This window comes from Danio rerio, chromosome 6, assembly GCF_049306965.1.
Source record: "Danio rerio strain Tuebingen ecotype United States chromosome 6, GRCz12tu, whole genome shotgun sequence".
Classification (NCBI taxonomy): Eukaryota; Metazoa; Chordata; class Actinopteri; order Cypriniformes; family Danionidae; genus Danio; species Danio rerio.
In genome coordinates, this window is record NC_133181.1 from 20484630 (window position 1) to 20497291 (window position 12662).

Consider the following 12662-nt stretch of genomic DNA (forward strand, 5'->3'; position numbering starts at 1 on the left):
CAACAGTCTTATATGTTTTAAAAGGGGGATATATGAAGAGGTTATTTTCATTTTTTGCTAACACATTTTTTTAATAACTTTATATAGTTTTTTTGCAATTGAAATCTTTAAAATAAATGTAAAAACATGATTTCTGAAATCTTCCATAAATCATGTTTTTTGCTATTGTACTCTTCAGTGCACAACATAAACGTGATGTTATAAGTTTATGCAAATAAATTCTACATATACATCTTTTTGCTGCTGTAACGGGGTTCTGGAGTTTTTGACCAGTCTGTATAGACTGGAGTATTATTAAATATTTGTGTCTTATACTGGATTGTGCCTTTGTCTTTTTTAGAAAGATATCTTTCCATCGTCTTCATGAATTATTCAGTGAACCTGCAGATAAGCTACAGCCATTTGAAACAGCCCATGAAGTATTGTAGGTAACGCTACTGTAGTACTTATTTTATTGTTGCTAATGACTTATTTTCATGGCATCTACATCAGCAATCCATCCAAAACTACTATTATCTGTGCAGTATACTCTTTCTTCCGAGATTTTTTTAGTTCTTTAACTGGAAGAGGCTTGGTTTACCCCATAGTAAACACCAGTACACCATCTTTAAGTATTCTTTATTTCTAAACCTCCTCTGCATTTCCACCTGCAGCACTGAGACTGTGAATGATTATGAGCTGTAGGCTTCATATTCCGGTTTTTGGACTGATATTTTATTTCAACTAATTTCTTGAGCAAAATGTCCATTATACTCATCATCATCATTGCACAATCATTGTGCCACATTTTTATGATATCATCATGACAGACTTCTGACAAATTATTTTACAGTATTTTAAAAATACAAAAATACAAGACACGAAAGTATTTTGATACAAAATATTAACCCATTTTCATAAACCCTATCAAATACAAATTACAAAATACTATTTTGTATTTAACATACGTATTTGAAATATTTATAATAAATACTGCCCATCCCTGCAGCCAAGTCAGCGCAATTGTCATATACTAACAAGTCCCTTTAATGGAATTCATTTCACTTGGTGGCCATCTTGAAATGCCTTTGAATGGCGAAACGTCAAATTGAACCTTCGCTAAGCCACACCCGAAAACTGCCGAAAAACACCTCTTAAATTATCTAAATTGTGTTTCCTACAAAAATACAAAGCAGGTTATTCCCCAGCTGTCTTTTTTTTTCTTTTTTTTGTCTTTCTTGTCTTTCTTTTTTTTTTTTTTTTGATTTTTTGATTAAGCCCTCACCATAGTAGTCATAGTAACAGCAATCATGTTTCCATCTGTTTCAAGCTACAAATATTTGAAATTACAGATCAACAAAACAGAGATTTGTTCACAAACTGAGCACTTGAGATCAATATACTTCACCTGCAGCGGTTTTTCAGTACTTTATAACCCTCATGCCTATGTCAGACACATTGAGCCATTGGTGATGACGTTAGAGCAGGTTAATGTCTGCTTTTATTTTTGGTGTCAGATTAGTATTTGTGGTAGGGAAAATCTATTTGTCCACTTCTGCTATTTATACTTGCATTTCAATTGATTTATTTTCCACTTAACTGCAAATTAGAATAGAAACGGTATAAAGAGCACACAAACATGCAGACAGTTATAGCTACTGTACATTGTTAGGGGTCAATGATGCTAATATTTGGCACAAATATAAATAACCATCAATTTCCCCTTTTCTGGCCTTCTCTTTCTATGAATGAATTATGTAGAAGCACGCTCCATGCGTGTTTCCTCATCGGTTAGTAACGCTATATTTCATTGCACAACAATAGTCTCTCAGGCTTTTTGGCTTAAAAAAGGGAAATAACGGTTTAATTTGTTATTATTAGAATATTTTTAAATTTCACCTCTCCTGCTGTGCATAAACTAAGCTGTTGATTGGTCAGTGTATGAGGCTGCTAGGCTAACCTAGCTTCATTTTTCATTAAATTATTTTCTAATCAGTTGCCTATTATGTCGTGAATATACCCTTGTAATGCATACTGCAGACCTTTTTTGTCTAGCTTTCTCAGATATCTCACCTGTTCTCCAATAATTACTTAAAATATCCCTGGGAATGTGTGACACCGGCGCAAACACATTGTAATAGACATGCCAGGCACGAAAACTTGACAAGCGTAGCAACATTAACTAAGGAGGGCGGGGTTTAGCGAAGGGTCAATTCTCTGAAATTTCTAGCCAAGCTTATGATTAAATTTCATATTAGAAATTCCTAATAAAATGAAACAACAACTGTCTCTTTAGTATCGAATCACACAAAGTTTGCAGAAACTCACTTCCCTGGAGAATCGTCAGTGTATAGTAGGGCTGTCCGATATTTTTTATAAAATCTATATCAATAACAATGACAAGATCAGGACCTTTTTACTCAATATTGATCTATGAGCCAATCACACAACAGAAATGTGCAACAATGCGAATCTAAAGGTGTTTTGATATTAGAAATGTACTGATTTTTCGGCCACTGAAAATTTATCAGCCTAAAATATGTTATGGCATTTTATGGACCCACAAACTTTTGTGGCTTCAGTCATTTTTGGGGTACCCTTTAAACTGGAAGCATTAACAACTTTTATCGAAATATATATAGTTATCGTTCAATATGGAAAATAATTATCGAGATTTTATTTTTGCCCTATTGCCCAGCCCTAGTGTATAGACCATTTCAATGTGGTCATGTCATTGGCCCATAAACATTTCCTGGTTGTTATCAAACTATTTCATAACTGGATTCTCGGAAGCTGTAGAAATTAAAAATGTAAAACAGGAAATACATTGGGAACATTGTCATCTATAGAGATCGATGATTGTGGTGCTTCATTCACCACATTGACCATTACACTTCCCTGTTTAAAGCTATATGACTGACACGTCTTGGGTAATCTTTGATATATACCTATACTGTTAGCCTATTTTAGTGAAGTATACCTAATAAAGGATCCAAATAGTAAATTTAGACATTTTTTCCCACAGTAAAACTTGTCTCTTATACTTACTGGTTTCTTGACATCAAGCCGAGATCTTTCCAAGGCTTTTTTCTGTCTTTCCTCCTGCTGTTTCCTCTGCAAATATGCCTTCTCGTCACGCAGTCTAAACAGAGGCAGGACGTTTAGAAACAAACCACACACTAATGTATTAATGCAGGCGTAAATGTGCTCACCTCATTCTTCTTTCTTTCTCTTTGGCGCGTTCAGCTGTGCTCATTTGGTCTTTTGGAATCTTTTCAGCATTTTCCAGAAGCTCTCCTAGTTTTTCTTCAATGGCCATCAGCATCTGTAGAGTGCTCAGGTTTGCTTCTGTCTCCCCAACACAGCAATGATATACCTCCTCCACCTTGCGGCTCAGTGTGTCAAACGTTTTGTCCTGAGAGCAAGGTCAAAGAATTCTTATTCCTGGACAAAAAGGTTATGGTCTGATAAAAGCAATGAAAGCAGGGCTAAACTTGATTTTAAAAAATGGCACTAGGTGGATTTCAGACAGAGCAATCAAACATGCCTGGAAGCAGAGATGAGTAAAGGAGTTGACAACAGAAAAAAAAACATCAAGACAGAGAACACAGAGTAAAGAACACATTGTGCTCAAATAGACTATTATAGACTGTAATAGTCCATTTTTCAATAAAGCCACATCAGTGGTAATTTGAGTTGTAACGAGATATGCAGTTTTGCACTATAATTATATAGTTCTAACTTGTCAGTATTATTTACAGGTAAGATTTAAAGAGCCCTGGTTTTGAATTTTAGTAGGTCACATTTTGGTTTTGGGGGTCTCCAACAACAGGTTGATATGCATGCAAGGTCAAAAAACACTTGTATTGTCTTATAATTTGCATTTATTTTTACCTAATTATCCCAATGACATCCATATGATTTGCAATGATTCAATATAATTCATTGGTTCTGAAACCCCTCTTTTGTGTGAGGCTAATCTGCTATAATTATAACCCAGTCTTTTGTGATTGGTCGACTGGGTTTAACGCTAGACAAAGAGAAACACCCACAACAGCCATGAAGTAGCACACAGAATATGTGAGAGCCCAATGCAGGAATGCGAAAAAGCAATGTGGTTAAACACCAGCACTTTACTCTACTCTTAAACCTAAACCCAAGTAATAACAAAGACACACATTCAGGGCTCTATTTTGACAATCCATGCGCAGAGCGCAAAACGCAGGGCGCAAACGCTTTCAGGGCGTGTCAGAACGCGTTTTTGCTAATTTCAGGACTGGAAAATCTGCTTTGCGCATGGTCTAAAAGGGTTGAGTTTATTTTCTTAATGAGTTATAGGTGTGTTTTGAGAATAAACCAATTAGAATCTCATCTCCCATTCCCTTTAAGAGCCAGCTGCGTCGCATTCACTGTTTACAGGACGCAAAGTAAGTCTAAGTGAAAAAAATGAGCATTTCACAAGCAAACAGTTAACAGTTTTTTTTAACAGAAAACTGTTAAACAGAGCATCTACTGCGTGAGAATGAGAGATGGATCACTTTCACATTCACTCTTGGATAGGGAAACCTTTACGCATAGACATCAATTAGTCTATAAATAAATAATTTTGTTTGTTAAGCGCAAATATTCGTTTCAAAACTATTTCTAAATTCAGTTCTAATTTCCAGCAAACGAATAAATGAACAATAGTGACCAAGTGTGGTCAAAAACCTGAGTTATATCCTAAAACACATGCTGTGCCCCATATGGTCTAAAACCTGACAGGTGGGCAAATCTAAGCTTGTTTTTAATAAAACAAATACAAATATGGATATAATAAATAATACTGCTAATAATAATAACATTATACAAAAGCAAATGAAGAAGAAGATGAAGAAGACATAAAAGCAGTGATTTTTCACATTTATGTAGGCTAGAAAATAATATGTTTTGTAATATTTTAATCCTTTATATTTATATCCTATATCTATTCTTATTATATCCTATATATATATATCCTTAATATTAAATTTTTTTCATATGTAAAGATATTTGCCTATTGCTCTCTTGTGCTGATTAAGCAGTGCGTAAGCGAGGCGCAACTCTGCGCCGGAGTTTAGACCGGGTTTGTTTTGGTCTAATGAAAAATCTATTATATAATCTAGTAAAAGACTATTGCGCCGCGCCTTGCACTACACCAGCCCATGTGCCAAGTGTATGATAGAGTTAATCCACACAGTGGCAAAAGTTGAACTATTTTGAAAGCTGCCATAGCAAAGGCAAATGGCAGAGGATCGCTAGTTCAGAAACACATTTAAATTGGTAAAGGAAGAAGAATGCCTCGCATTTTTAACGTGGTTTTGGACACAATATGTGAACAGTCCCATAAATATTTAACCTGAGAGATACAATACATTCACTGATCTATAATAGATATGTGATTACAAGCTGCGCAGAGCAATTATAAGTTTCAACATACAATTAAATACATATTGTTGCAAACTACACAAAACGAGGCAAAAATTGTATTGACACTTAGATGTTATGATCCGAAAGAAGGAGAAACTGTTCCATATGAACTGTGACAGTTACTGGCTAGTTAGTTACTAAGTCGCTGTCAAAGTCTAAAAAAAAGTCCTATACATTTTAGTCTGTTTCCTTTTATAGCAATTGGCCAACAAATCCCACGTTCCAGCGTAGGTTATTGTAATGAAAACCCTTTATTCCTTGCAGTCAAATTTTCATCTGCCAAATCTTCAACATCGACGCGTTCAAGCTAAAGATTTGAATCCAAAACTATTTATTTATTCGACTCTGAGTCAACTATTTTTGTTTAGTTTTAAACATTTAAGCCTCAGCTGGATGTTTTAATTTAATTAAAGTGATGTTGCACAATGCAGGGAGGCTCATTAAAAATAATAATAATAATAATAATGGGGCTCTTTAAAGGATTTTCAATTTTATTAATTCTTTAATTTTCTTTTCGACTTAGTCCCTTTATTAATCAGGGGTCGCCACAGCAAAATGAACCACCAACTTATCCAGCATGTGTTTTACACAGCGGATGCCCTTCCAGCAGCAACCCATCACTGGAAAACATCCATACATACCCGTTCACATTCATACATTACGGACAATTGAGCTTACCCAATTCACCTATACCGCATGCCTTTGGACTGTGGGGGAAACCGGAGCACCAGGAGGAAACCCATGCGAAAACGGTGAAAAAATGCAAACTCCACTCAAAAAACACCAACTGACCCAGCAGAGGCTTGAACCAGCAACCTTCTTGCTGTGAGGCAAACATGCTACCCACTGCACCACCATGCAGCCTTTTCAATTTTATTTTATACAATATTTTTATAGCTAGTTTTCAGTTTTTATAGCTAGTTTTATGGCTAGCCATGTGTTTTCAGTCTTCGAAAACATGGTGGAAGGGACAGTATGGTTGAGGTTTGTTTACTTGTCACCGCACTGTGTTAAAAGCAAAAGCCACTAGTGTAAATGGAAACTGTGGAGCAAAGGCCAGTTCTGCTAGTGGAAGTGAGAGACAGTGATAGAGCCAATTCAATGAAAGACGATGAATAAGAGGCCATGACACCGGGGTTACACCGCTACTTTTACAACAAACGCTGCAAATTTTTAATGGCCACAGAGAGTCAGGACCTTGTTTCAACATCTCATCTGAAGTATAATGCTTTTTTAGTATATTGTGGCATTGGGATCCACATAATGGAGCTGCGCATCAGTGGAGTTGCTCTTCAGCTTTTCGTCTTTTAGCAGTGACATATGCATTACACGGAATGGAACTTTTAAGCAGATTTATTTACTAAAACTTCAGCTTTGATACAATCCACAACATAAAAAGCACCATAGAAATATTGATGAACTGACATAAGCTACAAGATAAGAACTCTATGCAGGGGCACACTCAGACCAGTCAACTGCATCTTAGTTTTCTAAAATACTGGCCACTGCTCAGCTACACCCTGTTTAGCTTCAGTGGGAAACAAGACTGTGGCCAGTTGACAGGAAACATTATTAATCAAAGTTCAACAAGGATTAAAATACAGCGAGTAAATGTCACCGCTAATGGACTTGAAACAGGAACTGACTGCAACTAAAAATGAAAATATAAAAATTTGTATGATTGACAGATTCAGTCAGTTTAGAAGACATTTTGCAGGTAGTCTGGTTTTATAAGAAAACTTATAAAGAAAACAGCATTAGCAATTTGCAAAACAATAATCATCAGCAACCAAACCAAATAGAAAGAAACCAGAAACAAGTTTCTTATTTGCATACCTGGTCCTCAGGTTTGCATTGTCCAAAGCTAAAGTGTTTGGCTTTCAGTTCTAGCTCGGCTGTTCGCTCCCTCTCTCTTTGAATGGTCTCAGTCATGATATCAATCTGTGCTTTTAGCTGCTTTGACTCAGTCTCCCTGCATGTACACACAGAAATGAGTATTGACCTACTGGAATAAAGAAATGTAAAAAAGATAACTATGACATGCAGGTACAAACATGTTCTTGTGAATCACTTCAGCATTCTGTCTGAACTCCTCCAATGCTTCTTCTGTCTCTCTGGTGTTCTGGATGAGGGAAAGGTTCTGCTCTTCCAGCTCAGTCATCAGGTTTAATAGTTCCTGGGGGTCTTTGAAATATATCTGTGGATCTTCCTGTGGGAGACATCACAGTGATTATTTCAGTCATTAGCTAAAAACAAAACTCATTCATTCTCAAAGACAATGTCAACTTGGCAGTTGTTGCCAAATGGTTATGAAATTGGATTTGTATTTGAAAGGCCGCAAGTTTGATTCTCAGTAATTTAATATGGTGAGAGTGAATAAATAGCTTTTTTTTTTGCATCTGTGATACCCACAACTGAGGTGCCATTGAGCAAGGCAACTCCTATTGCTCCCTGGGCACTGGAAGCAAATGGCGGCCCATTGCTCCATATGTGCTCACAGTGTTTCACTTTCAAGTAATTTAAACTCAAAAACACAAATAGCTCAGAAGCCAGGGGTGGTTGTTACTATGGGGGGTATCATGGAATTTTAAAAAAATAAACACGTTGAACCAAACAGAACTGACATGTACTCTCTTCTGTACGTGCAATAATCAAGAACCTTTGCTCGTACCCAGCAAGCATTTTGTTTGTTTGTTTGTTTTTAAAGATGTCTAATGGATGTCTAATAGACGTCTAAACATAGTACTGGGAAACATCTAGACACACTTATTCACACACATACACTATGGCCAATTTAGTCTGTTCAATTCAAATATAGCACATGTCTTTGGACTGTGGGAGAAAGCGGAGCACCTGTAGCACATGGAGGAAACGTCCACACAGAAATGCCAACTGACCTAGCCGGGACTCGAACCAGCGACCTTCTTCCTGTGAGGTAACAGTGCTAACCACTGAGCCACCATGTTGCCCTGATGCCAGATCTTGATAACTAAACCAACAAACAAGTTTAAAATAATGGCAGAGATTTTATACAGGTAATAATACCAAAATCGGCATCTGACCACTCTGATAACTAGTAAATGTGACCGCTTTATGAGCCAAGCCTACACAATCCTAAACAACAAGTACAAACAAATACTTTTAAAAAGTGGACATGACACTGCTGCTAGTACACACAAACCACAAGTTACCATGGTGTAGTTTAAACTGGACAACATCAGTACTATCATATAAGTTTGTGACTAAATGTAAATGTTTATCCTCCTTACACTTTCCGCCTGTTAAGCTCTGCATTGATTATAAAATATTGCTTCTTACCTATGAAGCTTTAATTAATCTAGCTCCTGTTTATCTAACCAACATTCTGTCTCACTATAACCCAACCCGCTCTTTAAAATCTCAAAACTCAGGGCTTCTGGAAGTACCTAGAATAGAAAAGTCTACTAAAGGAGGGTCAAGCTATCACATTTATGGCTCCTAAACTCTGGAATAGCCTTCCTGATGATGTCCGAGGCTCAGACACACTTTCTCAGTTCAAAACTGCATAAAGCATATGCACAAATGCATCACATAACAGTATGAAGCATGAGTGTGCTTCAAGCAGGTAAGTAGGCTTGACAACCACTTGTAGGACACACTCCTCCTTATCTATTTTATTCTCTATTTCCACCTGGAGATACTCATTCAGAGGCCCCTAGAGATTATGCAGCGCCATTGATGCCATCCAAGACCTGTGAAGAAATTATGCCAAGGTATCTATAATCCTGGACCAGGCCGTATCCTGAGCTGATGCTGTTGCAGTCATGGAGGAGCAGAGAGCAGGTGACTGATTCCTGAAAGATCACAGTGAGAGGCGAGTCTTTGCATTGATCACATAGGCCAGCCTGATCAGCCCCCGGTGACCTACTTACACCTGCAGTTCTCCACGATGGACGTCCAGCGTTCTTCAGCCTCCGGTGCCTAGACTGCAGCTCTGCACAAGAAGTTTGTCCAGAGGAGAAATGGTCCTGCCTAACTCAGCCTGGTTTCCCTCAAGGTTTTTTACTTCATTTTCATCAATTGGTGAGGTTTGTTCTTCACCACTGTCGCCGCTTGGTTTGGGACTTGTGGAGCTATGCATTGATGGATTTGCTCTTTAGTGTTTGGACTTTCAGCAATGAAATTTAAACCACACTGAACTAAACTAAACTGAACTTCAACTCTGAAAACTGGACTGACCTAACTAGTACTCTGAGCACAAACAGTTCCTTTGTATAATTAGCACTTCCTATGTATACGGCCTCTTCTTGTTGAATTGCTGAATGGCTCCTCAATTGTAAGTCACTTTGGTCAATGTTGTGGGTTTTAGCAATGCAATAAAAAGGAAAAAAAGGAAAATCCATTAGCAACTTATTTCAACAGAAAAGAGGATATTAATAGATATTAACCTCACAATCTGAGCTGTCAGTCCCAGGTGCAAATCTAAAGTGAAAACAAAGCATTATTACGCATTATAACGCCAAAGCTGTATATTTAATATTAAGGTTTGCACATACATTTTGTTGCTCTGAGGGCTGGACTTCACACTTTGCCTAGATGAAGTCCTGGCCTCCTGAGAGGATGAAAAACCACGAGCCGTTTGTCTTTCTCCACCTGTATATATTTCATATATTATATATTTATATATTTATATATTATATATTTAATTCATACAGATCAATATAATAGATCAGTCTTGCCAAAAAATGTTTATAAATTGTTTACACTTTGCTATTTGCCCTACAAACATGTCAATGTGAAATGCTTGTCATTTTGGCAACATACGCTTGCTGTCTGGAGGAACCGTCTTTTTCTCTCTGCTCTTCTTGATTTTCTCTGTCTGTTTTCCATCACTCTCTTTATTTGTGGGGCGAGTTGAGTGTTTGCTCTTGGATCTCTGTTCCTCCTGCCACTCTTGGGGTGACAGCATAAGCAGAAACTCTTTATAATTTTTATACTCCTTCAGGATGTCCTCATATTTAGAGATGTCACTTATTGAAAACAGTAAAAAAAAAAAAAAAGTAGAAAAAGTTAACTTACATCAATAAAAGTTTATATTACTTTTAAAATAGAAGTGTTACTTTGTTACCTCCTGATTGCCACCATTTTGGAAGTAATTTTCTTGATTTCAGCAACTTTCTCCAGCTTTACTTTGGTCTCCTGTTCAGCACTAAACATGTATTTGATTATTAATGTCTAGAAATCATTTGCTATATACAGTGTATCCAGAAAGTATTCATAGCGCTTCACTTTATCCACGTTTTTTGTTACAGCCTTATTCCAAAATGGATTAAATTAATTTATTTCCTCAAAATTCTACGCACAATACCCCAAAATGACAATGTGAATTTTTTTTAATTGTTGCAAATTTATTAAAAATAAAAAAACCTTAAGAATAACATGTACATAAGTATTCACAGTATTTGCCGTGAAGCTCTAAATTGATGTCAGGTACATTCTGTTTCCACTGATCATTCTTAAGATTCAGCAGCTTAAATGGAGTTCAACTGTGGTAAATTAAGTTGATTCGACATGGTTTAAAAAGGCATACACCTGTCTATATAAGGTCCCAGGCTTGTCAGTGCATGTCAAAGCACAAACCAAGCATAAAGACAGAGGAATTGTCTGTAGACCTCTGAGACAGGATTGTCTCGAGGCACAAGGCTTGGGAAGGTTACAGAAAAAATTCTGCTGCTCTGAAAGTTCCATTAAGCACAATGTCTGAGCACCAGTGTTCTTCTGTGGAGAGAGGGGAACCTTACAGAAGTGCAGCAAACCACCAAACAGGCCTGTATGGTAGAGTGGCCAGACGGAAGCTACTCCTTAGTAAGGAGTTTGCCGAAAGGCATCTGAAGAACTTTTAGACCATAAGAAACAAAATTCAAAATCGGTCAAAATATAACAAAATTCAAAATTGGTCAAAAGATGAATGTTGCAATGTACAAAGACATCCTGAATGAAAACCTGATTCAGAGTGCTCTTGACCTCAAACTGAGGCGATGATTCATCTTCCAGCAGGACAATAACCCAAAGCACACTTCCAAAGTATCAATGGAGTGGGTTCACAACAAATCGGTGAATGTCCTTGAGTGGCCCAGCCAAAGCCCAGATCCAAATCCTATTGAACATCTCTGGAGAGATCTGAAAATGGCTGTACACAGTTGCTTCCCATCCAACCTGACAAAGCTTAAATTTGCAACAATTGTCAATATGGGGTGTTGTGTGAAGAATTTTGAGGAAATAAATAAATTTGATCTATTTTGGAATAAGGCTGTAACACCAAAAAAATGTGGAAAAAGTGCAGTGCTATAATTCATTTTCATTGAATATTTGTCATTTAAAAACAACAGCATTTTAACTACTGCCTATTCCTTCGAATGTTATGCTTCAATTAAGCAAGACAATGACATTACTTCTGATTCATTTTAAAGTCACCATGAAACGGAAGTTAAGATTGTCTTTTTTCAGCTACTGTGAAATACATCCTCTTGAAACGATTCTGAAATTAGATCAAAAATGAAGAGAGTGCATGACCTTGTTTTTTAGGAACTGATTGGATAGTTGATAGATGGACTTTGCTATCAAAATGAAAGAAGATTGACAAATGGATGAATTCAGAGCAGAAACGAGACGCCTACTGATAGCCCTGCTCTAAAGAAATTCCATGTGACCAGGAAGTGAAGTCATTTTAAGGGGAAGGCAAATATATGCTATATATACTATTATATCTAGTTTATGAGGGCAAATGAATCTTTACAACAACAAAAAAGCACATAAATCTTCTATAACAAAACAAGAAGAGTATATTATGATTTCATGGTGAATTTAATGCTGTACAAGTGCAAGTAATTAGGACTAGTACACTTTGATAGCCTCCACTGAATTCTTGTCATTTTCCTTCAGAAATTCTTCAAACAAGATGGTGTCGTCTTCCAAGAACTTTTCAGCTCTTGACAATTTTTCCTCTTCTTCTGCAGCCATTTGCTCTAGCAGTTGAATCTCTCCTCTCTTTACTTCCAGAGAGTACTAAAAAAGCAAGAGAGTATAAACAAGTACAGCCCTGTGCAAACATCTACACCTGGTCAGCTACTGAGATCTAGAAAAACAAAATGGCATCTTACCTCCAGTAAGAACAGCTCACGTTTTTTAGCGATATATTCGTGCATACTTCCTCTATCAGTATTTGGGTCTTTGAAAATGACAATAAAGCTATGTTT

At 36.9% G+C, this 12662-nt stretch overlaps 1 protein-coding gene across 4 annotated transcripts in view; it reads right to left on the reverse strand.

Moving 5' to 3' along the window:
• Positions 1-12662, reverse strand: part of cfap100 (cilia and flagella associated protein 100) — a 33180-nt gene that overhangs the window by 2282 nt on the left and 18236 nt on the right. For all 4 annotated transcript variants that reach the window (XM_073953351.1, XM_073953350.1, XM_073953349.1 and 1 more), the window contains 10 exon segments: positions 12567-12634; positions 12308-12471; positions 10535-10615; positions 10231-10436; positions 9963-10059; positions 9855-9888; positions 7482-7636; positions 7264-7399; positions 3192-3394; positions 3028-3121 (listed from right to left, as the gene is read on the reverse strand). In XM_073953351.1, coding sequence (XP_073809452.1) covers positions 3028-3121; positions 3192-3394; positions 7264-7399; positions 7482-7636; positions 9855-9888; positions 9963-10059; positions 10231-10436; positions 10535-10615; positions 12308-12471; positions 12567-12634 — 1238 coding nt within the window.